Source organism: Ursus arctos, unplaced genomic scaffold (genome assembly GCF_023065955.2).
Source record: "Ursus arctos isolate Adak ecotype North America unplaced genomic scaffold, UrsArc2.0 scaffold_14, whole genome shotgun sequence".
Classification (NCBI taxonomy): domain Eukaryota; kingdom Metazoa; phylum Chordata; class Mammalia; order Carnivora; family Ursidae; genus Ursus; species Ursus arctos.
In genome coordinates this window covers 1,707,047-1,730,324 of record NW_026622808.1, presented here as the reverse complement: position 1 = coordinate 1,730,324, position 23,278 = coordinate 1,707,047, and the positions used below count along the sequence as shown (strand labels likewise).

The window sequence follows — 23,278 nt, the reverse complement described above, 5'->3', positions numbered from 1 at the left end:
TTACGAACAGGGAAACCGAGGCTCCGGGTCTTGTCTGGGTGCACCCAGCCAGAAGCAGGCTGATGTAGGACTCGGGCCCTGCTCCCCCCTCCAGAGTCTTTCCAGAAGCTGGGGCTGAAGGAGACTGGATGGCCTCGGGTGTCAAGGGCACAATGCCCATGGACTCAGGAGTGAGAGCCAGAAGGCCTGGCATTACCATGAAGTCACCAAGAAGCTTGGGACAAGTTACTCCCCACCCCCGGGCCTCAGTTTCCCTATCTGTGAAATCAGGGGCTCCGACAAGATGAGCCCTAGGTGAGACTTGATGGACATTTGAGGGGTGCTTTCTGCTCTTACCCTTCCAGGGGGACCACATCCAGGCCCCTAAGGGAAAGAGGCCTGGAGCGCCCACGGCACCCCAACACCAGGAGAATGCCGGCAGGGGTCAGTTTTGTGAAGGATGGGCTCCCTGCCTCTTCTGAACCAGAGACCGCACGGGCTCTCAGCGCCCCCTAGTGGGCAGTCCTGGCTCACCTCTGCACTGGCCCAGGAAAGACACCCAGGCTGACCCCCCAGCCCCACCAGTGACCTCTCATAGCGAGAACCCCAAACACCCTCATATCTAGACCTGGAGCAAAGCAGGAGTCAGAGGCCTGCTTTGCCCCTAACGATGCCAGCAGCCGAACCCTCATTCTGGAAGCCCTGATCCAGCTACCCCAGGCTCACTGTGTGGGCAAGTCATTGTCCCTTTCTGGGCCTCAGTTTCCCCAGCTGTTGAACAAGAGACAGATGAGAGGGGCCGCCTGAGTGGCTCAATCGTTAAGCATCTGCCTTCGGCTCAGGGCGTGATCCCAGGGTCCTGGGATCGAGTCCCGCATCAGGCTCCTCCACTGGGAGCCTGCTTCTTCCTCTCCCACTCCCCCTGCTTGTGTTCCCTCTCTTACTGGCTGTCTTTCTCTCTGTTAAATAAATAAATAAAATATTTTAAAAAAAGAAAAGAGAGAGAGACAGATGAGAGGATGTCAGGTCTGTTTGAGGGGTCCCAGAGCAGGGATGATTCCAGGCTGTGCTGGCCAGACACTGGGAGTGGGGGGGGGGGGGAGGGCGCAGCTCACCGATATCTTGGTGAAGACAGACAGCATCAGGGACAGGACAGACAGGTACGTGCGAATCCGCTGGCCTCCGTAGCGCTTCTGAATGTATTCAGGCATGGTGACGATCTGGGGGAGACACGGGGGCAGGGACTAAGCACTCCCCGGAGAGCCCACCCAGAGCTGCTCAGGACAAAGCCAGGCCCACTAATTACCATCCCAGAACCTGGGACTGTGACTAGGGACAGAGGGACAGAGGGACAGAGGGACAAGTTGGGAGGCTGTCGTGACGCATCTGGATAAACTATTGACACAGCTGGATGGGGAAGGTGGCCGTGACTGGTGGGCAGAGACCCAGCAAGTGGGAGCCACTGGAGGTAGTGACTGCCCAGCTGGGGCTGAAGGAGTGGGCCGAGTCGGGGACAGTACACCCAGGTGTGCGGCCCAGGTGTGGGGGCCGTGTGGTCAAGTAGACAGAGCAGCATCCCCCGATGCAGCAAGCAGGGGCAGTAGGAACCAGCAGACAAAGCCCCCGGGCTGAGGTCCTCGGGGGCCTATCTTCGTGAGTCGATAGGAACGTCAGCTGGACTAGTAACCCAGCCCTGAGAGCAGTGGGTTCGCTCACCAACTTGTGCGGGACGCTGGGATTCCTGCTCATCGGCACCACCGAGCCGGACAAATGCCCCGACCCAGGTGAGGCCACCCTGAGGCCGCGGGAGGGGACTCACCTCCGAGGAGATGTAGATGGGCACGAACACCCACGCCAGGGCCAGCAGCACATACGTGGCCTGAGGGGGACAGAGGCAGAGTGAGGGCAGCAGGTGCAGCTCCCCCCAGCCCCGCTCTAGAAACATAGCTGGGACCAGCGGTCTGGAGGCCTGGCTTGCCGCGAGAACCCGAAGTGGCCTCATCCCCTCTCTGTGCGCCTGTACACTGATGGCCCCAGGCCAAGGCTAACAGCTCCCTTCCGGCTGGCCTATCCAGCGCTTTGGCATTCTGAAGACCCTCCTTTCCCAGGACACCTCCTATCTAGACATTGGCCGCCCGGAGTTGCTGGGAGCTGCCCCTTGGGCCGAGGGCAGATTCCAGCGGAGGCCTATCCAGCGCCTTTAAGCGCTGCTGCCCCCTCCCACAGCCGTACCCACCCCTGCCCGCCCAGCAGCTCACATTCCACTCGAAGCCCGCCACGGCCAGGCCTCCGGCCGCCCCCGAGCCCGCCAGTCCGATAAAGAGGCCCGAGCCCTCGCTGCTGGCAAAGAGAGAGGCTCCAATCTGGATGACAGAGAGGAAAAGGAATCAGCGGCAGGCCCCCCCTACCAGACTCCAAAGCCCCCACCCTTTGCACAGTTCCCCACACCCCATCCCGACACCCCAGCTTGGGGACTCCCTGCCGGCCTCAACCTGCTCCCTCACTGCCTGCCCGGGGCCTCCGTCATCCTCAGGGATGAGCCCTGAGCCGGGCCCTGCGGCGGTGGTCAGAGGCAGTTCCCCCTGAAGCAGGGGCTGGGGGAGTCGGAGAGCACTCACCGGCCACCAGGTCATGTCCCGGCCTGCCAGGAAGTAGCCTCTCACCGTGTTCCTGCTGGCCCGGCATGAGGACTGCAAGAGCAGAGGCAGAAATTGGAACCCTGCACACCCTGGAGGGACCCCCAGGTGCCCCCGCGGTGGAAAACCGTGTCTGCGGGCCCCTCAAAGACTTCCATGTTCAACATTCACTTCCCTATGCAAAGACCCGGCGTTCCACTCCGACACACAAGAGAACTGGAAACAGGTGTTCAAACAAAACTTGTACCTCGGTGTTCAGAGCAGCACTACTCAAAGCAGCCCAATGGTGGAAGCAGCCCAGATGCCCGTCACAGGACGAATGGACAAAACGGAGTCTATGCGCACATCCGAGTTATTACCCAACCACAGGATGAATGTGGTCCGACACCCGCGGATGGCCCTCGGGAACGACTTTGAGCCAAGGACTCTGAAAACCCTTTGGTCTTTGATTTCTTCTAATATTTTAAAGATTTTATTTATTTATTTGAGAGGGGGGCGTGGGGAGAGGGGCAGAGGCAGAGAGAGAGAGAGAATCCCAAGCAGACTCCCAGCTGAGCATGGAGCCCACTGCGGGGCTCGATCCCACACCCTGAGTTCACGACCTGAGCCAAAATCGAGAGCCAGACGCTTAACCAACTGAGCCACGCAGGCGCCCCTCTTACTTCTAATATTTTAATCTCTGATCCATTTCCAAGAATTATCACTCAAGTATCCCTGCAGAACTATTGTTTTGGGGGGAGCACGGAATTATGTGCTCCGTAATAGAATTTTTAAAAATCTGCAATCAGAATGCCTGGGGGCAGATCCTGGCTCCTCTGCTTCCTGGCCGTGTGGTCTTGGGCAAGTTGCTTCACCGATGTACCTTGGTTTTCTCATCTGTAATGTGGGTCTAATAAAAGTTCTTCCCTCACAGGCTGCTGCGAGGTTTATGAGTTAATACACATAACGCTAACAAGGGTGGCTGGTACCTAGTAAGTGTCAGTGAGTATATGGATTTTTCAAAGCCTCACTTAGTGCTGTCTGGGCAGGAGAAAATGAAAGATGTGAACTTGAGAACAGGAGAAATTTGAAAAGAAGGACACAGGACGTGTGTTTAGGTATATATTTTGTATTCCTTTTTCGCAACATACATATCCTAACGTAAGGCTGGATCATGCGATCTCAATCAATACACAGGCCTCTTTCTACCTGACTTTAATTTCTCTCTCTCTCACACACACACGATGATTCAAGATGATTCCCCTGAATTGTCTGGCTCTGCCATCCAAAGTTTTTGATATGAGTCCCACTTGCCTCTCCTGCCTGAGCTCCCATCACTTTCTGGGAGCTGTGATCTAGCCACATTGAATACAGTGCTATCTGAAGGTTCACATGGTCTTGGCCAGGATGGCCACATCCAGCTGTGTAGGCTGTGCACTGTGCAACTTCCAGAGCAGCTCTGTTCTTACCCCGTGATTTTTCCTAACATGTCTTCTCATCTTTCAAGGGTATCATGGGCATTGCCAATTGCCTCCTTCTTGCCCTTTCCCTTCCTCAAGGGGTCTCATTTTTCCTAGCAAGTGGCTTGAGTGGTCCCAACCCAGTCTCCTGCTCCAGGAGTCCTGACTCACCCAAGCCACGGAGGCTTTCACATTCTTTAGCTGTCACACCTGGTTCAGGGCAGTCGTGATCCCAGCTTAAGTGCTGGGATCGCTCCTGGCCTCCCAGGAGGTGGAGGAGGAAGCCGGGGCTCAGGGGACCCTGGCAGCCATGTGTACCTAGTTCATATTCACGGAGGGCCCCTCGGCAGCAGAGTTGGCTCTAAGTGCTTTACCTGTATGGAGTGTTTAGCCCCACAAAGTAGGTACTATGATCATCCTCATATTACCAGTGAGGACACCAAGGCTTCTGGAGATGAAAGTGGCTAGTAAGTGACAGAGTCAGGATTTGAACCCAGGCTAAGCAGATAGCCTGGGCTTCTCACCTCCGTGTGGGAAACTGAGCCCGGGATGATGCCACACATGGTAGAGGCTGAGAAAGTCAAAGTGAAATGCACCATAGCCTTGATGATACAGCCTGGATCCAACTGTACCTGAAGCCTTCTCTATAGTTGGATCTTTCAGGATGGACGTCATTACATTTCCTTCATTGTTCGAGCTCATCTGATCTAGGTTTTCTGTCACTTGTTAACAGATACCCTCACAGATGCTCAGCTCAAGGTCCTCCTTAAAGGCCCTCCCCTAGGCTCTCCTAACCCCACCTTCAGAGCACCTTTGCAGGTGCACCTGTCTAACCCAGCCTGTCCCGTCTGCATTTGGGTGATGAACGCCTCGTCTGATCCCTGTGCGATCCGGCTCCAGCACACACCTCATCTGGCTCCGTTCTTTGCTGCCTACGCTCACAGCCGTCTGGCCAGCAGCATCCTGGTGGGCCAGCATGGCCTGCATGGAGGGATGGGCCAGAACTCCCGCTGCCCGCGGCACCAGCCTACAAGAGGAAGCTGAGCTGGGAGAGGTGAGTCCCGGGCAGCAAGACTGATGGGCCCCAGTCACCGGGTGGCAAAAGGCCTGGCCTCAGGTGCCCAAAACAGTTTCTTAGATGTGTGCTTCCAACTAAACCCCCACCCTACATTCAGAAAGCCTTCATCGCGGGCGCCCCCTCCCCTGAATTCCCAGCCAGCAACTCTCCCAGAAACATAGCATGCTAGGGTTGGCTACAGATTTTCGCATCCACGGGCCTCCTGTGCTCGTTGGAACCGCCAGAGGTGGGCTGCACAGACCCGCATTGTGTGTTTGAGGACACGCGCCCAGGGAGATAAATGACTTACTCCAAGTGCACGGAGTGGGGACCAGCTCTGGCCTGGGGACCTCTGGAGACAAGGAGGAGGAGCCTGACCTCTGCAAACCCAAAGCTGGCTTTTGTGCTCGCCTCCCCACCAGGAAGGCCTCCGAGGTCAGCATTCTGAGCAGACAGGAGGAATGCCTCCCCTGTGTGCAGGGACTTGGGGTTCCCTGGGTAAGTCCCAGACCCCAGAGCACTGGGGCTCATCTGTACATGGGGCTGGCCCTTGCCCTGCAACTGTGGGGACCAGGTGATGACACAGGGCCTACGCAGGAGGGGCCTCACTGCCGCTGGGGTCCGTGACGGCCTAACTCACGTCTCCTTCTTATCGAAAGTGAGAGAAACTGGCTTAGGAACTAGGCGAGGCTGGCGGACACGGAGCTTTTCGAAATAAAGATTCCCAGGCTCTGTGTGGCACCCCCTCTTCTCTGGATTCTGACCCAGCAGGGGTGGGGTGCAGCTGGGCAGACGTTCGCCCCACGAGCCCATCTGACACGGAGGAGACGGAGGCCAGGAAGAGGACGTGCCACGCTGGGCCCCCAGCTTGTCGGCCGCACAAAGCCCGGTGAGCTTCCCCCTAGGCCTGCCCATTAGAGAGGCTTCCCCTTCCTCCCTTTGTAGCCTGACCAGCCACTGCCCAAACACAAAGGGGCTTGGTCGAGGTCTCAGACAAACCCACCCCGTGGCTGGGAGGAGTACCCCAGCGGACATCAGGCCTCCAGGGGAGACGAAGCAGGTGTGCCTCGAGTCAGCCCGTCTCCCACACCCCAGTGCCCATCCTGGCTGGCCGCCCACCGAGGGCCTCTCACCCATATGCCCACGGCCACGTTCAGGGCGAAATACACGGTGATGACGATGATGTCGGTCACACTTAGCTGCGGCCTGAGAGCGTGGAGGTGGCCAGTGGAGTTGTCCGCCCCCATCCTGCGGCAGGCACCGGCTCCGGGCAAGAGGGACTGAGGGCTGAACCAGGTCAGAAAGGGCTTCCTGGCAGGCAATAAATTGATCATTAAACCGAGCGAGCGCGATGGTGGCATCGCCAGCCCACAAGGTGGCCGCGTGCTGGGAAACGGCTTCCAAGTGCAGCTTGGGTGTCCCCCATCCCCCTCCCCCCGGGGGAAGCAAATCCCAACCATGAGAGTGGGGCGAGAGCTGGGAGGGGCTTGGAGGAGGGCAGCCTCACTAAACTCAGAGAAGGTTTGGGAAAAATAAAGGGAGTTTAGGGGGCGCCTGGCTGGCTCGGTCGGTAAAGCGTGCAAGTCTTGATCTCAAGGTTTCAAGTTTGAGCCCCATGTTGGGTATGGAGCCTACTTAAAAAACTTAATAAGTAAATAAATAAATAAAAATAAATAAAGGCAGTTTAGTGCATCCAAAGCAACCAGAATAGTCCCGGAAAGGGCTCAGTTACCCGATGTGTAGCTTGACCTATATTTAATTTGTATAAGAAGCATGGAGGGTTGGGGACAGATGCCTTACCTCTGAGGACTCCACTGTGGCGGGCGACCATGTCCTCTGGCCATCGGGCCATGAGTGTCCACAGACTTGGGATGGGGACTCTTGCATCACGTGGCTCACTTTCAGACACGACAGTCCCGGCCCCAGAACATATCAGTATCGGACCATAAAGGCCTGTTGCCCTATGTTCTGCTTTCTTTTTCTAGACCAGTTGAGACAATCCCAAGCCCCTCATTTGGACAGCTGTTCAGATCTCCGTGGTCTCCTCAGGACATCCTAGCAGGTGCCTACCGGGAGCTGAAGACAGCGCTTAGCCTCTCTGCACACCGCCCCATTTTGGGCTCGCTCAGGGTAGGTGATATTGTATCACAGTCAAGGCCTGGAGGCCAGGAGGCTGAGCCACCTGTCATCTGGCCATGCAAGGGGCGGAGCTGGGATTCAGCTCCAAATTTGACCCCAGATGCTCCCCGTTGGTGACAAGGATGGCTCTGGTTCCATTGGAACCCATGGGGTCTTAGACGCTTACTCATTAACAAAATCACTATGCACAGCCTGGTGGATGTCTCCCACGTGGCCCGTGGCTTTGCAAAGCATTTGGAGTTTAACCGGGACGCGCAGCTTTTCCAGAGTGTTAATGAGTGAGTGGCCAGCACCGGGAACACATTGACCTGTGAAGACCCACTGTGCCTTTTACTCGGTAACCCGAAGCAGGCAGTTTAAAGATTACATGCAAAACTAGACAGAGAAGAAGAATTAAGTCACTGTTTAGAGTCAATTCAGGCAGGCTCAGGTTGCCCCCTCCCCATGGCCAACTAGCCTCGCTGATGGAGTTCACTCTCCAAGCCATTGCTAGAAGCATATCGTGAATCAAAAGATCATTTTATACCAGTTGGAAGGACCCAACTGGAGATTATCTGGATTTATTAAACCAGTCTCCTAAGGATAAAGTGGTTGAAAAACAGTATTTGGTGCCTCGCCTCAGGTTGCCCCCTCCCCATGGCCAACTAGCCTCGCTGATGGAGTTCACTTTCCAAGCCATTGCTAGAAGCATATCGTGAATCAAAAGATCATTTTATACCAGTTGGAAGGACCCAACTGGAGATTATCTGGATTTATTAAACCAGTCTCCTAAGGATAAAGTGGTCGAAAAACAGTATTTGGTGCCTCGCCTCAGTCTGCATCGTAGAAGAGAACAAGGCATTCTGATACAAGTTTTGGGGAAAAGAAGTCACGAGGAGCGGGTGGGTGGGACAGGGACAGGGTGGCCGTGAAGGACGTGAGAAATTCCATACTTAAGCCCAATCACATTCCATATTCCTACCCTATCCTATCCAACATGACCACACTCGGATCAGACTCTTCTGGTCCAACTCACCCAGGACAGGAATGACAGGACCAACAGGACCTGTCCGGCCAAGAAGCCAGCCATATCCCACCCTGTAAACTGCATCCATCCCAAGAGGAGGCCCCTATGTCACCTTTTCCAACAGCACTGCTGATGCCAGATGCGTGGATTTTTCCCCCCACACGAATGAATTCTCCATCTCTCTGGATGCCACCTGGGTGTCCTCCAATTTGACTCAATTCTGTCACTAACGACCTGAATTAGCATAGACCCCACAGTTTAAGTGCTTAATCTGACCAAACTGCCCCCTGCCCCCCACTTCAGACAACAGGTGCAAATCTTAGGCCTCCTGTACTTCTGACTGACCATCTGTAGGGGTTGCAAGTTCCCATGATCCCTTTCTCAGATTTCATAATTTGCTAGATGGCTCACAGAACTCAGGGAAACTGATCATTATCAGTAGATGATAAAGATTATTAGAAAGGATACAGGTGAACAGCCAGATGGAGAGGCACAGAGAGTGACGTCCAAAAGGGTCCCAGCACATGGATGTGCTCACCAGCCTGGAAGCTCTCTGAACGCTATTTATCATATAGGGTTTTTTACATAGATTCCATCACCTAGTCAGGATGGATTAAATCACTGGCCACTGATAATTAACTCAAGGCTAGAAGTTCCAACCCTCTCATCAGGCCTTGGTCTTTCTGGTGTCCACTTCCCATCCGGAAGCTCTCTAAGGGCCATTGAATTGTATACTTTAAAATGTTTAAAATGGTGAATTTTATGTTACGTACATTTTACCTTGATAAAAATAGATTTCTGGGATTCAAAAGCCTTTAGAGGTCTTGGTATTATGTATAGATGTACTCAACCAAGGTAAAATCCTGTATCCATTAAGAAGTTTCTCTTCAAATAAGCAGCAATAGCTTCACCTCTGAGTGTTGACCCTCTTGCCTTCTCCTCTCTTTCACAGCAAAGTTTGGAGTAATCTTTCATCCATCGGTACAGGGATTGCTGGCCATTCCCGGCACTTCCTCTCTATAAAATGTATTCTTCCCTTTAAAGGAACTTCCTTCCATCACAATCACCCACCTATCTAGCATAATCAGCTATAATTTTGTTTTGTTTTGTTTTGTTTTAAATAACAATCTGTGTTTTTTCCAGTTACATTTCTACAACCCATGTACCATCACTGCATGGTATCACTTTTAAGAAACACTTGAATAAAAAATCTCAGGAAGAAATAAATTGAGTTCTGGAGCATGCCTATGTCAAGAATAGAAAAAAAAAGTAAATCTGAAACAAAATAAAATTAAATATTTCAAAAGTCATTTTTTACCAATATTAAAAGGAATCATGGAAATACAAAAAAAAAAAGCAGCAATAGAATAATAGTTGAGACATTAATGCCCAACTTCCAACAATGGATAGATCAACCAGACAGAGAATCAATAAGGAAACAGCAGATTTGAACAACACTACAGACCAAATGGGCCTAACATACACAGAACATTATATCCAATGACAATAGAATACATATTCTTCTCAAGGGCACATGGGACATTTTCTAGGATAGAACATATGTTAGACAAAACAAGTCTTAGCAAATTCAAGAAAACTGAATTCATACCAAGTATCTTCTCTGACCACAATGGTATGAAACTAGAGATCAACAATGAGAAGAATACTGAAAAATTCATGAATATGTGGAAATTAAGCAACACTCTCCTGAACAACAATGGATCAAAGAAGAAATTAAAGGGGAAATAAAAAAGTACCTTGAAACAAATGAAAATGGAAACACAACATACCAAAACAGCAAAAGTAGTTCCAAGAGGTAAATTCATAGCAACAAATGCCTACATTAAGAAGTAAGAATGATGAGCACTGGGTATATATGGAATTCTTGAATCACTATATTGTACACTTGAAACTAATATAACACTGTATGTTAACTAACTGGAATTAAAATAAAAACTTAAAAAGAAAAAAGAAGTGAGGGGGCACCCGGGTGGCTCAGTTGTTTAAGTGTCTGCCTTCAGCTCAGGTCATGATCTCAGGATTCTGGGATCAACCCCCGCATTGGGCTCCCAGTTCTGTGGGGAGTCTGCTTCTCCCACTCCCTCTGCCCCTACCCCCTGCTCACACACACTCTCTCTATATATATTTCAAATAAATAAATAATCTTTAAAAAAAGAAGTAAGAAAATCCCAAATTAACAACCTAACGCTATTATCTCAAGAAACTAGAAAAAGAACAAACTGAGCCCAAAGTTAGGAAGAGGAATGAAATGATAAAGATTAGAGGAGAAATAAATGAAATAGAAAACAGAAAAGCAATAGAAAAGATTAATTAAACTAAGAATTGGTTGTGAAAAGATAAACAAAGTTGAGGACTCTTTAACTAGACTAACCATGGAAAAGAATAGAGGAGACCCGAACCAACAAAATAATAAATGAAAAATGAGACAGTACAACCAATGCCACAGAAATGCAAAGGATCACAAGAGGCTACTATGAAAAATTATACACCAACAAACTGGACAACTTAGAAGAAAATGAAAAAAAAATCTTAGAAACATACAAACTACTATGACTGAATCAGGAAGACATAGAAAGTCTGAATAAACCAATCTCTAATAAGGAGATTGATTCAGTAATCAAAAAGCCCCAAATGAAGAAAAACCCAAGACCAGATAGCTTTATTGCTGAATCTTACCAAACATTTAAAGAATTAACACCAATCCTTCTCAAACCCTTCCAAAAAATGAGGAAATACTCCCAAACTCATTTTATCAGGCCAACATTCTGATTTCAAAGCCCCAAAAAGACAATACCAGAAAAGAAAACTACAGACCAATATCGCTGATGAATATAGTCAGAAAAATTCTCAATAAAATACTAGCAAACAGCATTTAGGAGCAATTAAAAGGATCATTCACCATGATCAAGTGGGATTTATACATGGAACGCAAGGATGGTTCAACATAAGCAAATCAATCAATGTGATACATCACATTAACAGAACAAAAGAAAAAATCCTACAATCATTTCAGTAGATGCAGAAAAGACATTTGACAAAATTCAACATCCATTTATGATAAAAAAAAAACAAAACCTCTTAACAAATTAGGGACAGAAGGAACTTCTTCAACATAATAAAGGCCATACATGATAAGCCTTCAGCTAACACCAGATTCAATGATGAAAGTTTGAAAGCTTTTCCTCTAAGATCAGGAACAAGACAATGGTGCCCACTCTGACCAATCCTATTCACCATAGTACTAGAAGTCCTTGCCAGAAGTCAGGCAAGAAAAAGAAGTAAAAGTCATCAGCATTGGAAAGGAAGAAGTAAAATTGTCTGTATTTACACATGACATGATTTTATAGATAGAAAATCCTAAAAACTCCATCAAAAAATGGTTAGATTCAACCAACAAATTCGTAAAGTTTCAAGATACAAAATTAACATATGAAAATCAGTAGAATTTCTATATGTTAACAATGAATTATCTGAAAAAGAAATTTTAAAAAATTATCCATTCACGGGACGACTGGGTAGCGCAGTCGTCAAGCATCTGCCTTTAGCTCAGGGCGTGATCCTGGCGTTCCAGGATCAAGTCCCACATCGGGCTCCTCCGCTATGAGCCTGCTTCTTCCTCTCCCACTCCCCCTGCTTGTGTTCCCTCTCTCACTGGCTGTCTCTCTGTCAAATAAATAAATAAAATATTTAAAAAAATTAAAAAAAATATCCATTAACAATAGCATCAAAAACAATAAAATACTCAAGAATAAACTTAGCCAAGGAGGTGAAAGAACTCTACTCTGAAAATTAAAACATTGATGAAAGAATTGAAGAAGATACAAATAAATGGAAAGATATCCCATATTCATGGATTGGAAGAATTAATATTATTAACATCTCAAAACAATCAAAAACCAGCTCTAGATTCAGTGCCATCCCTATCGAGATTCCAGTGGTATTTTTTTTCTTTTACAGAAGAAAAAAAAAAAGTCCTAAAATTTATATGGAAGCAGAAAAGACACCAAATAGCTAAAGAAATCCCGAGAAAGAAGAATAAAGTGGGAGGCATTACACTTCCTGATTTCAAACAATACTATAAAGCTATTGTAATCAAAACAGTATGGTATTGGCATAAAAACAGACAAATACATTGATGAAATAGAATTGAGAGCCCAGAAATAAACCCAAGCAAATATGGTCAACTAATATTTGACAAGGGAGCCAAGAATATGTAATGGGGAAAAGACAGTCTCTTCAATAAATGGTGCTGGAAAGTTGGAAATTCACATGTAAAAGAATAGAACTAGACCCCTATTTGTCACCACCCACAAAAATTAACTCACAATGGATTAAAGATGTAAATATAAGACCCCAAACCGTGAGGCTTCTAGAAGAAAACATAGGGAAAAAACTTCTTGACATGGGTCTTGGCAACGATTTTTTGATAAGATGAGACACCTAAAACATAAGCAACAAAATAAAAAATAAACAAGTGGGATCCACAGTAAAAGAAACAGTCACAAAGTGAAAAGTCAACCTGTAAAATGGAAAAATATTTGCAAACCTACATCTGATAAGAGGTTAATAGCCAACATACATAAAGAACTCATACAACTCAATAGCAAGGAAAACAAAACAAAACTAATAATCCAATTAAAATGGGTAAAAGACCTGAATAGATATGCAAAGAGCCAAAAGGTACATGAAAGATGCTTAACATCATTAATCGCTAGGTCCATGGCTGGAATGCTTTGGGGTTCTCAGCCTAGGGCCAGACTGGTCAATTCAAACCAAAAGAGTGGGGTTTCGGTAAGCCCCACAGGGGTCTTATTTAAGGGGTGTATAAGGCATATAGGTGCTGGGAAGCAGAAGAGACTCTTGATTACAAGGACTATTTCTAGTGTATAGAAACACGACTGACGTTTTGGTTGTTAGTTTTACATCCTGCAGCTTTGCTAAACTTGTTTATTAGCACTAATAGGGATTCTTTAGCATTTTCTATATATGATATTAGGTCATCTGTGAATGGAGTTAGTTTTACTCCTTCCTTTCCTAGTTGTATGACATTTATTTTATTTCTTGCCTAATTTCTTTTCCTAGAACTTTCAGTACAATGTTGAATAGAAGTGGTGAAAGAGGGGCGCCTGGGTGGCACAGAGGTTAAGTGTCTGCCTTCGGCTCAGGGCGTGATCCTGGCGTTCTGGGATCGAGCCCCACATCAGGCTCCTTTGCTATGAGCCTGCTTCTTCCTCTCCCACTCCCCCTGCTTGTGTTCCCTCTCTCGCTGGCTGTCTCTATCTCTGTCAAATAAATAAATAAAATCTTAAAAAAAAAAAAAAGAAGAAGTGGTGAAAGAGGACACCTTATCTTGGTCGTGATTTTAGGGTAAATCTCCAGTCTTTCACCATAAAGTACCTTAGCAGCTGTGGGCTTTTCATATATACCCTTTTTTCAGGTTGAGAAACTTCCTTACTATTTCCAGTTTGTTGAATATTTTTATCATGAAAGAGTGTTGGATTTTTTCAAATGTTTTTTTCTGCACCCATTGAGATGATCATGTGTGGGGTTTTCCCCTTAATTCTACTACTATGGTATAGGACATTGATTTTTGTATGTTTTTGTTTTGTTTTGTTTAAAGATTTTATTTATTTATTTGACAGAGACAGCCAGCGAGAGAGGGAACACGAGCAGGGGGAGTGGGAGAGGAAGAAGCAGGCTCCCAGCGTTGGAGCCTGATGTGGGGCTCGATCCCAGAACGCTGGGATCACGCCCTGAGCCGAAGGCAGACGCTTAACGACTGCACCACCCAGGCGCCCTGATTTTTGTATGTTGATCTACCCTTGCATTCCTGGAATAAATCCCACTTGGTCATGTGTATAATCCTTTCAATATAGTCCTGGATTTGGTTTGCTAGTATTCTGTTGAGGATTTTTCCCTTAGTACTCAATAAGAGATATCAGTCTATAGTTCTCTTTTTGTGTGAAATCTTTGTCTGCCTCACAGAATGAGTTAAGAAGTGTTCCCTCCTTGTCTTAGTTAGCTCAGGCTGCCCTGACAAAATATCTTAGAGTGGGTAGCTTAGACACAGAAATTTATCTTCTCACAGTTCTGGAGGCTAGAAGTTCCAGATCAAAATGTTTATCTGGTTCTGTCCCTGGCTAGAGCTCTCTTCCTGATTGTGGATGGCCACCTTCTCACTATGTCCTCACATGGAAGGGAGAGAGAGAAAAAGAGAGGGGGGAGAGAGAGAGGTTCTGTCTCTTCTTATAAGGACACTAATTTATTGGATCAGGACCCCAACATATGACCTCATTCAACCTTAATTACTTCCACAAGGTCTTATCTCCAAATACAGTGATATTTGGGGGTTGTGGCTTCAACATACCAATTTTGGGAGGACACAAATATTCAGCCTATAACACTCCTCTTTAATTTTTTGGAAGAGTTTGGGAAGAATTGGTGTTAATTCTCCTTTAAATGTTTCATAGAATTCACTAGTGAAGCCATTTGGTACTGGGCTTCTCTTTGTTGGAGTGTTTTGGATGCTGATTCAATCTCCTGACTTGTTATAGGTCTATTCAAATTTTCTATTTCTTCTTGAATCAGTTTTTGTAGTCTGTATGTTTCTAGGACCTGTCCATTTCATGTAGCTTATCCAATTTGTTGGTGTACTCTCTGAGTGCTCTCTTATGATCAATCCTTCTTGCTTTTGTAAAGTCAGTAGTAGTGTTTCCACTTTAATTTCTGATTTCAGTAATTTGAGTCTTTGCTGATTTTTTTCTTAGTCAATCCAGCTAGAAGTTTGTCAGTTGTGTCAAAGAACCAACTTTTGGTTTCATTTATTTTCTCCATTGTTTTTCTCTTTTCTATTTTGCTTATCTCCACTCTAAGCTTGATTATTTCCATTGTACTAGTTTTCAGTTTAGTTTGTTCTTCTTTTTCTACTTTCTTAACGTGTTCCATGAAGTTATTTATATGAGCTCTTTCTTCTTTTTTAATACAGCCACTTACAGATATAAATTTCTTTCTGAAGTGTTTTCACTGTGTCTTATAACCTTGGCTATTGTGTTTTCATTTCTGTTCATCTCAAAGTTTTTTCTAATTCACCTTTTCATTTCTTCATTGACCCAGTGGTCCTTTTTAAAATGTTTTTTAAATTTCCATGTATTTATGAATTTTCTGGATTTCCTTCTGTTACTGATTTCTCTTTTATTACATTATGGTCAGAGAAGATACTTTGTATGATTTCAATCACTTTAAATTTATTGAGACTTGTTTTGTGATCTCTCATATGGGCTGTCCTGGAGAATGTTCTATGTACACGTGAGAAGGACGTATATTCCGCTGTTGTTGGGTTGTGTGTCTTGTCCATATCCATCAAGTCTAATGGGTTTAGAGTGTCGTTCAAATCCTCTATTTCCTTCCTGATCTTTTATCTGGTTGTTCTATCCATTATTAAAGTCGGTGCTGGAATCTCCGACTATTATTGATGAATTGTCTATTTCTCTCTTCAATTCCGTCAGTTTTTCCTTCAATATATTGGGGCTCTGTTGTCAGGTGCATATATATTTACAATTGTTATAGCTTCTAAATGGACTGACCCTTTTATAACCATGTAATGTCCTTCTTTGTCTTGCAGCAATTTTTCTCTTAAAGTCTATTTTGTCTGATATTTGTATAAGCCACTCCAATTATTTTTGGATACTCCTTGTATCAAATATCTTTTCCTGTCCTTTCACTTTCAACCTATTTGTGTCTTTGGAGATAAAATAATTCTCTTGTAGCCAGCATATAACTGGATTGTGTTTTTTTAAATCCAGTCTCCCAATCTCTCTGTCTTTTGATTACCAAGTTTAATCCATTTACATTAATATGATTACTGATAAGGAAGCACTTCTGCCAATGTGTTGTTTTCTATGTTGTATCCTTTTTTAAAAAAACACATATAATGTATTATTTGTTCCAGGGGTACAGGTCTGTGATGTCATTTCTTTTTTGAACCACAACTTCTCCACCACTCCCTTCTTTTGTGTCCCATAGATACTTTCTAGTCTACCATTTTGATCCCCTTCCCCCTTTTGTTATGTATTTTTTTTACCTAATGTCTTAGCGGTTGCCCTGGGGATTACAATTAATATCCTAAAGTCATGGTTATTTTATGAGTCAACTTGTCTAGGTACTCAGTTTTTGGTCAAACCAGCCTAAATGTTTTTTTAAAAGATTTTATGTTACAGAGCATTTCTAGGTTAACAGGAATATATTTTTAGATCTTTATTATTTTTTTTATTTTGTGTTATAGGCAGTTTATTTTAAATATGATTTCATTTACATTTTTATAAGCAGCTTTTTTTTTTTTTTTGAGAGACAGTGAGCAGAGGGGAAGGGCAGAGGGAGAGGGAAAGAGAGAATCCCAAGCAGGCTCTACACCCAGTGCAGAGCCCGACTCAGGGCTCAATGTCATGACACTGAGGTCATGACCTGAGACAAAATCAAGAGTTGACACTTAACCGACTGAGCCACCCAGGCATCCCGAGCACCTTTTCTTGGCAAGGCTTGTGATTCATTACGTTGCCTTCAGTTTTAAAACAAACTTCTATTGCTTTCAAACTTAATGTGCTCTGCCCCCAACAAAACATATGAACATATCATTTAAAGCACAGTTTTCACAGACACAGTGCTATACATCCACTATATACGGTACAGCAACATAGTCCCACCCTTACCTGTTCAGTAATGCTGTCACGATGAATAAGTAGATAAAAATTGAATTCGTGTTATAGTTGAAATTTGACGTGCACAATGACTATTTGATGACTGTTCAGCTGTAGAACTACTGATCTAGCCTACAGTTTCTTGCACTAGAAGGAGTGAAGCTAAATAATAATTGCTGGCCTAAAAAAAAAAAATTGGTCAATTGTAGGTAGATATGAAATAGCCAAGTAGGTCCTTCTTCTGCACCAACTAGTTGCTTCTCATGTCTGGATCATCCCTTCAAACATACAGGATAATACTGTATATTCAGGACCAAGACTACTTTTCAGAGATCTGAGGAAATTTTTAGAGGACGGTCTTTATAAATACTTCAAATCCCTTATTAAGGAGTGCCTGGGTGGCACAGTGGGGTGGGCATCTAACTCTTGGTTTTGGCTCAGGTCATGATCTCAGGTGGTGAAACAGAGTGCCAAGTAAGCTCTGCACTCACTGTGGTGTCTGCTTGAAATTCTCTCTCTCTGTCTCCCTCTGCTCCTTCCCCTTGTGTGCATGGGCTCGCTCTCTCTCTCAAATAAATAAATCTTTAAAAAACATCCTTCAAAAAAAAATCCTTCATTATGAGGGATTCACAACTTAAGAACATAGAGGCTTACCCATCTGGCCAGCAGAATTGCCATTCTTTTGAAAAGTCTGAAAAAAACTGAGGAGGGACACCTGCTTCCCAGCTGTAAGACTTTCATCAAATGGGAAGATGGGAAGAAAGTTATTTTATATGCAATTCTAGTTTGCTTTTCGCCAGTTTTGTGGGCAGTTAGCCATCTCAAAGCAATTTTTATTGCATAATGAGACAACTGGTAAACTCTCATGTTTAAGGAATAGACCTATGAGAAAAGAACACTCAAGGCATGATGGTATTATTGGCAAGAAAAACTTCAGGAATGGCCTAGATGTAGGTCACTCTAGTGGATCATATTAGCCACTCCTTGACCACTTGCAAGAAGCGCTTAATTGTCAATATTACGGCAAAATGTTTTTACAGCTAAATGGATATTTCCAAGGGGGATAGAGCCCTCTACAATGGGATGGGAAAAGTGCCTTTAAAAAAATCTAAAAGCACAATGAGCCTGAAGAAGAAGCAAATAGGGATCTTAACAAAAACGCTCTCTTTCAAACATGCTTGGAATTTTAATTCTTATTTGCAATCCACAGTGGGTTAGGCCGTGGTTGGGGCAGGGATTGAAAGAACTGACAACAGAAACAACATTAAATCTGTTGGCAATAGAGAACGACAACATGCTTTAAAACTTTAAAGACGAAGATAGAACTAAATTTCACATACACAAAATTTGCACTCCAGGATTTCGAAGTGTTGCCTAACAGATTTCAGGGATAATTATTTGCTAAACTGGTATCTTGGTCCACAAATATCAACAGGCATAAACTGAATTCCTTGCACCCAGCAGGCACTCAGTGAATGTGTGTTAAATTAATGAGGGAACTGAATAGACACTTTTGTACCAAAATGCCATTTATAAAACTAAAATGGTCAGATGGCAAGACAACTTTTTAACCAGCAAAAGGATTTGCAAGATAATATAAAACACAGAAAACACACCTTTTAGAAATGTTATTTAAATACGAAAATATTTTTTAAAGATTTTTATTTATTTATTTGACAGAGAAAGACAGCCAGCGAGAGAGGGAACACAAGCAGGGGGAGTGGGAGAGGAAGAAGCAGGCTCACAGTGGAGGATCCTGATGTGGGGCTCGATCCCAGAACGCTGAGATCACGCCCTGAGCTGAAGGCAGACGCTTAACGACTGTGCCACCCAGGTGCCCCTAAATACGAAAATATTTTTAGCATATTATGTTAAGCATTCTTATTTATATTTCCATTACCTAAAGTCTTTCTGCTCACAAATACTAACTCCATTATGTAAGGCATGGTAGCAAGTTTGATAATGAAGGTATTACTTTCGGTTTGAACATAGTTGATGTGCTGAAAAACCTCAATCACATCACAATCTTGGGGGGAAATAAATCTCAGTTGAGCCCCTCCTCCCCCCAAATGATATCACAGCAACACAACTAAACAATATGCAACATGCCCTCCATTTTATTTTGTTTTGGGGGAAATGTGCTGAAGAACCTAGAGCTTTTTCTGTTCAGCACCTGATACCAAAGTAATGAAAATGGGTATGATGATTACATGTGCAAAAGTACGACATCACGAACTCTGCAAAGACACATCGTTGCAAAATTCCAGAAAAAAAATCAAAGCATGCATTTCATTCTTTAAAGAGTTGCTGAATGCTTCCCCTGGGGAAAAAAATCAAAATTTTTTTCCAAATTTTTTTTCAAAATCAGCAACTGCTGGTGAGGGTCTCTTGGCCCGGTGAGGACCAGCATGTTACTGCTGCAACTTCCCGATAATCTCAGCCGACACCTGGGGATGGAGATTGATCGTGTGGTGCCACAGGTCCTGAGCTGTCTTGTAACTCTCACCACAACGACGTTTGAATGGTTTACGCACAGGAATCTGTGATCTGTTTTTACATCCAGGAACCGGGCAGGCAAAAGGCTCTCTTCCTCTCTGTGCTGGAGCCGGGGGTGGCTTCAGATCTCTCTCTCTCTCTCTGGTCCGGGACTCATCGCTGTCCCACTGCTCATAATCCACCTCGTCCTAGTGGTACTTCCCTGCTGCTGTAGAATGAAGAGGAGGAGATAATGGGCAGAGTTCCGGGGAGGGGAGGGACTAAGGCTTCCCCTGCTGTGGCTAGGTGGAGTGGACACATTCCTTTGGGACACTGAGCCGGACAAGGTTAGCGAGAGCTCCGGCTGAATTTTCCTCTTTAGGGACTCCGCCTCTCAGCAGGCGACATCCGTCACGAATCTATTCGTGTAACTGAGGGCAACATACGTTGGCTGCTGTAATTCTTGTTTTCCTAAAATGCTTGGATCTGTTTCACATTGTGTGAAACTGCCTGACTAGCAATGTCTCCCACCAGCAATGTTTATTTACTTATTTTTAAATTTAAGTATAATTAACATACAGTGTTATATCAGTTTCAGGCGTACAATATAATCTTGCAACAGTTCTGTACATTACACAGTACTCATCATGACAGGTGTACTTTTAATCCCCCTCACCTGTTTCACCCATCCCCCACCCAGCTCCCCCCTGGCAACCACCAGTTTGTTCTCTATATTTAAGAGTCTGGTTTTTTGTTTGTTTCTTTAGTTGGTTTGTTTTGTTGCTGAAATCCCACATATGTGCAAAATCATATGGCATTTGTCTTTCCCTGACTGACTCATTTCACTCAGCATTATACCCTGTAGCTCCATCCATGTTGTTGCAAATGGCAAGATTTCATTCTTTTTATGGCTCAGTAATATGCCATTGTACATACACACCACCTCTTCTTTATCAATTCATCTATCGATGGACACTTGGGCTGCTTCCATATCTTGGCTATGGTCAATAATCCTGCAATAATTATAGGGGTGCATATATCTTTTTGAATTCATGTTTTTACTTTCTTTGGGTAAATACTCAGTAGTGGAATTACTGGATCATATGGTAATTCTGTTTTTAATTTTTCAAGGGACTTCCATACTCTTATCCACTGTGGCCGCACCAGCTTGCATTCCCATCAACAGTGCACAAAGTTTCCTTTGCTCCACATCCTTGCCAACATTTGTCATTTCTTGTGTTCTTGATTTTAGCCATTCTGACCGACGTGAGATGGTATCTCATTGTGGTTTTGATTTGCATGTCCCTGATGATGGGCGATGTTGAGCATCTTTTCATGTGTCTGTTCGCCATCTCGATGTCTTCGTGGAAAAAATGTCTATTCATGTCTTCCGCCCATTTTTAATTGGATTATTTGTGGGGTTTTGTGTACGTTCACAGCAATATTGAGTAGTAAGTATGGCATACGTTGGAGATAGTGTGAGTTCAATTCCAGACAACTACAATAAAGTGAATATTATAATAAAGCAAGTCAAATGAATTTTTGGTTTCCCAGTGCAAAAAAAAAGTTATGTTTGGGGGCTTGTGGATGGCACAGTCAGTTAGGCATCCAACTCTTGGTTTCAGCTCAGGTTGTGATCTCAAGGTGAGATCAAGCCCCATGTCGGGCTCTGCGCTCAGAGCAGAGTCCGCTTAAGACTCTCTCTCCCTCTCACTCTGTCCCTCCCCCATGCTCTCTCTCTCTCTCACTCTAAAATAAATACATAAATATTTTTTAAGGTTATGTTTGTACTATTCTGTAATCTATTAGGTGTGCAATAGCATTATGTCTAAAGCAATAATGTACAAACCTTAATTTTAAAATACTTTATTGCTGGGGCGCCTGGGTGGCACAGCGGTTAAGCGTCTGCCTTCGGCTCAGGGCGTGATCCCAGCGTTATGGGATCGAACCCCACATCAGGCTCCTCCGCTATGAGCCTGCTTCTTCATCTCCCACTCCCCCTGCTGTGTTCCCTCTCTCGCTGGCTGTCTCTATCTCTGTTGAATAAATAAACAAAATCTTAAAAAAATAAAAAATAAAAAAAATAAAATAAAATACTTTATTGCTAATAAAAATGCTAACCATCATCTGAGCGTTCAGCAAGTCGTAATCTTTTTGCTGGTGGGAGGTCTTGCCTTGATGTCGATGGCTGCTGACTCATCGGGATGGTGGCTGTTGAACGTTGGGGTGGCTGTGGCAATTTCCTAAAATAAAACAACGAAGTTTGCTGCATAGATTGACTCTTTTATGAATGATTTCTCTGTAGCTTTCCATGTTGTTTGGTAGCATTTTACCCACAGTAGAACTTCTTTCAGAATTGGAGTCAATCCACTCACACCCTGCCATTGCTTTATCAACTAAGCTTGTGGAATATTCTAGATCTTTTGTTGTCATGTGCAATAATCTTCATAGCATCTTCATCAAGGGTAGATTTCATCTCAAGAAACTACTTTTTTGATCATCCATAAGAAACAACTCACTATCTGTTGAAGTTTTATCACAACACTGTAGTAATTCAGTCCCATGTTCAGGCTCCACTTCTGCTTCTAGTTCTCTTGCTATTTCCACCCCATCTGCAGTCGCCTCCCCCACTGAAGTCTTGAGCCCCTCAAAGTCATCAATAGGGTTGGCGTCAACTTCCTCCAATTTCCTGTTAGTGTTGGTATTTTGACCTCTTCCCATGAATCACAAATATTCTTAATGGCATCTAGAATGGTGAATCCTTTCTGGCAGTGTTTAGTTTACTTTGCCCACACCCATCAGAGGAATCACTATCTGTGGCAGTAATAGCTTTATGCAAAGTATTTCTTCAATAAGAAGGCTTGAGAGTTAAAAATTACTCTTTGACCCACGGACTATGGAGTGGATGTTGTGTTAGCAGGCCTGAACACAACATTAATCTCACTGTATACCTACAGCAGAGCTCCTGGGTGACCAGGTGCATTGTCCTTTTGAAAGGAATCTTTTTTTTTGAGCAGTAGGTCTCAACAGTGGATTTAAAATATTCAGTCAAAATCAGGGGAGCTCAGTCAGTTAAATGTCTGCCTTCAGCTCAAGTTGTAATCCCAGGGTCCTAGGATCAAGTCCCGCAGCTGGCTCCTTGCTCAGTGGGGAGCTTGCTTCTCCCTCTGCCTGCCTCTCTCTCTCTCTCTCTGACAAATAAATAAAATCTTTAAAAATAAATAAAATATTCAGTAAACCATGGTGTAAACAGATGTGCTGTCATCCAGGCTTTCTTCCGTTGATAGAGCAGGGGGCAGAGTAGATTTAGCAGAATTCTTAAGGGTCCTAGGATTTTCAGAATGGTCAATGAGCATTGACTTCAGCGTAAAGCCATCAGCTGCACGAGCCCCTAGCAAGAGCGTCAGCCTGTCCTCTGAAGCTTTGAAGCCAGGCGTTGACTGCTCCTCTCTAGCTGTGGAAGTTCTGGATGGCGTCTTCGTCCAACAGGAAGCTGTTTCATCTGCGTGGAGAATCTGTTATTTAGTGTAATGGTTCAGTGTAGTGTATTATCTTCATGAAGATGTAGAATCTTCTGGAGAACTTGCTGCAGCTTCTACGTCAGCCCTTGCCGCTTCGCCCTGCACATTTGTGTTACAGAGACGGCTTCTTTCCTTAACCCTCGTGAACCAACCTCTGCTGACTTCAGACTTTTCTCCCGCAGCTTCCTCACCTCTCAGCCGTCACAGAATTGAAGAGCATCGGGGCCTTGCTCTGGGTGAGGCTTTGCCTCAAGGGAATGTTGGGGCTGGTTCGACCTTCTGTCCAGACCGCTAACCCTTTCTCCACATCAG

The 23,278-nt window shown here is 45.0% G+C and overlaps 1 protein-coding gene and 1 pseudogene across 1 annotated transcript in view; both read right to left on the bottom strand.

Moving 5' to 3' along the window:
• Nucleotides 1-6,406, bottom strand: part of SLC5A10 (solute carrier family 5 member 10) — a 59,175-nt gene extending 52,769 nt beyond the window's left edge. Inside the window, exons 1-5 of the mRNA XM_048227218.2 lie at nt 6,245-6,406; nt 2,598-2,669; nt 2,238-2,342; nt 1,799-1,858; nt 1,095-1,199 (exon numbers count right to left, since the gene is read on the bottom strand). Of these exons, the coding sequence (XP_048083175.2) occupies nt 1,095-1,199; nt 1,799-1,858; nt 2,238-2,342; nt 2,598-2,669; nt 6,245-6,358 (456 nt within the window). The 5' untranslated portion in view covers nt 6,359-6,406. The remainder of the gene's footprint in view (nt 1-1,094; nt 1,200-1,798; nt 1,859-2,237; nt 2,343-2,597; nt 2,670-6,244) is intronic.
• A 12,975-nt stretch (nt 6,407-19,381) lies between these two features.
• Nucleotides 19,382-22,009, bottom strand: LOC113271336 (juxtaposed with another zinc finger protein 1-like; annotated as a pseudogene).
• Nucleotides 22,010-23,278: the final 1,269 nt, after the last annotated feature.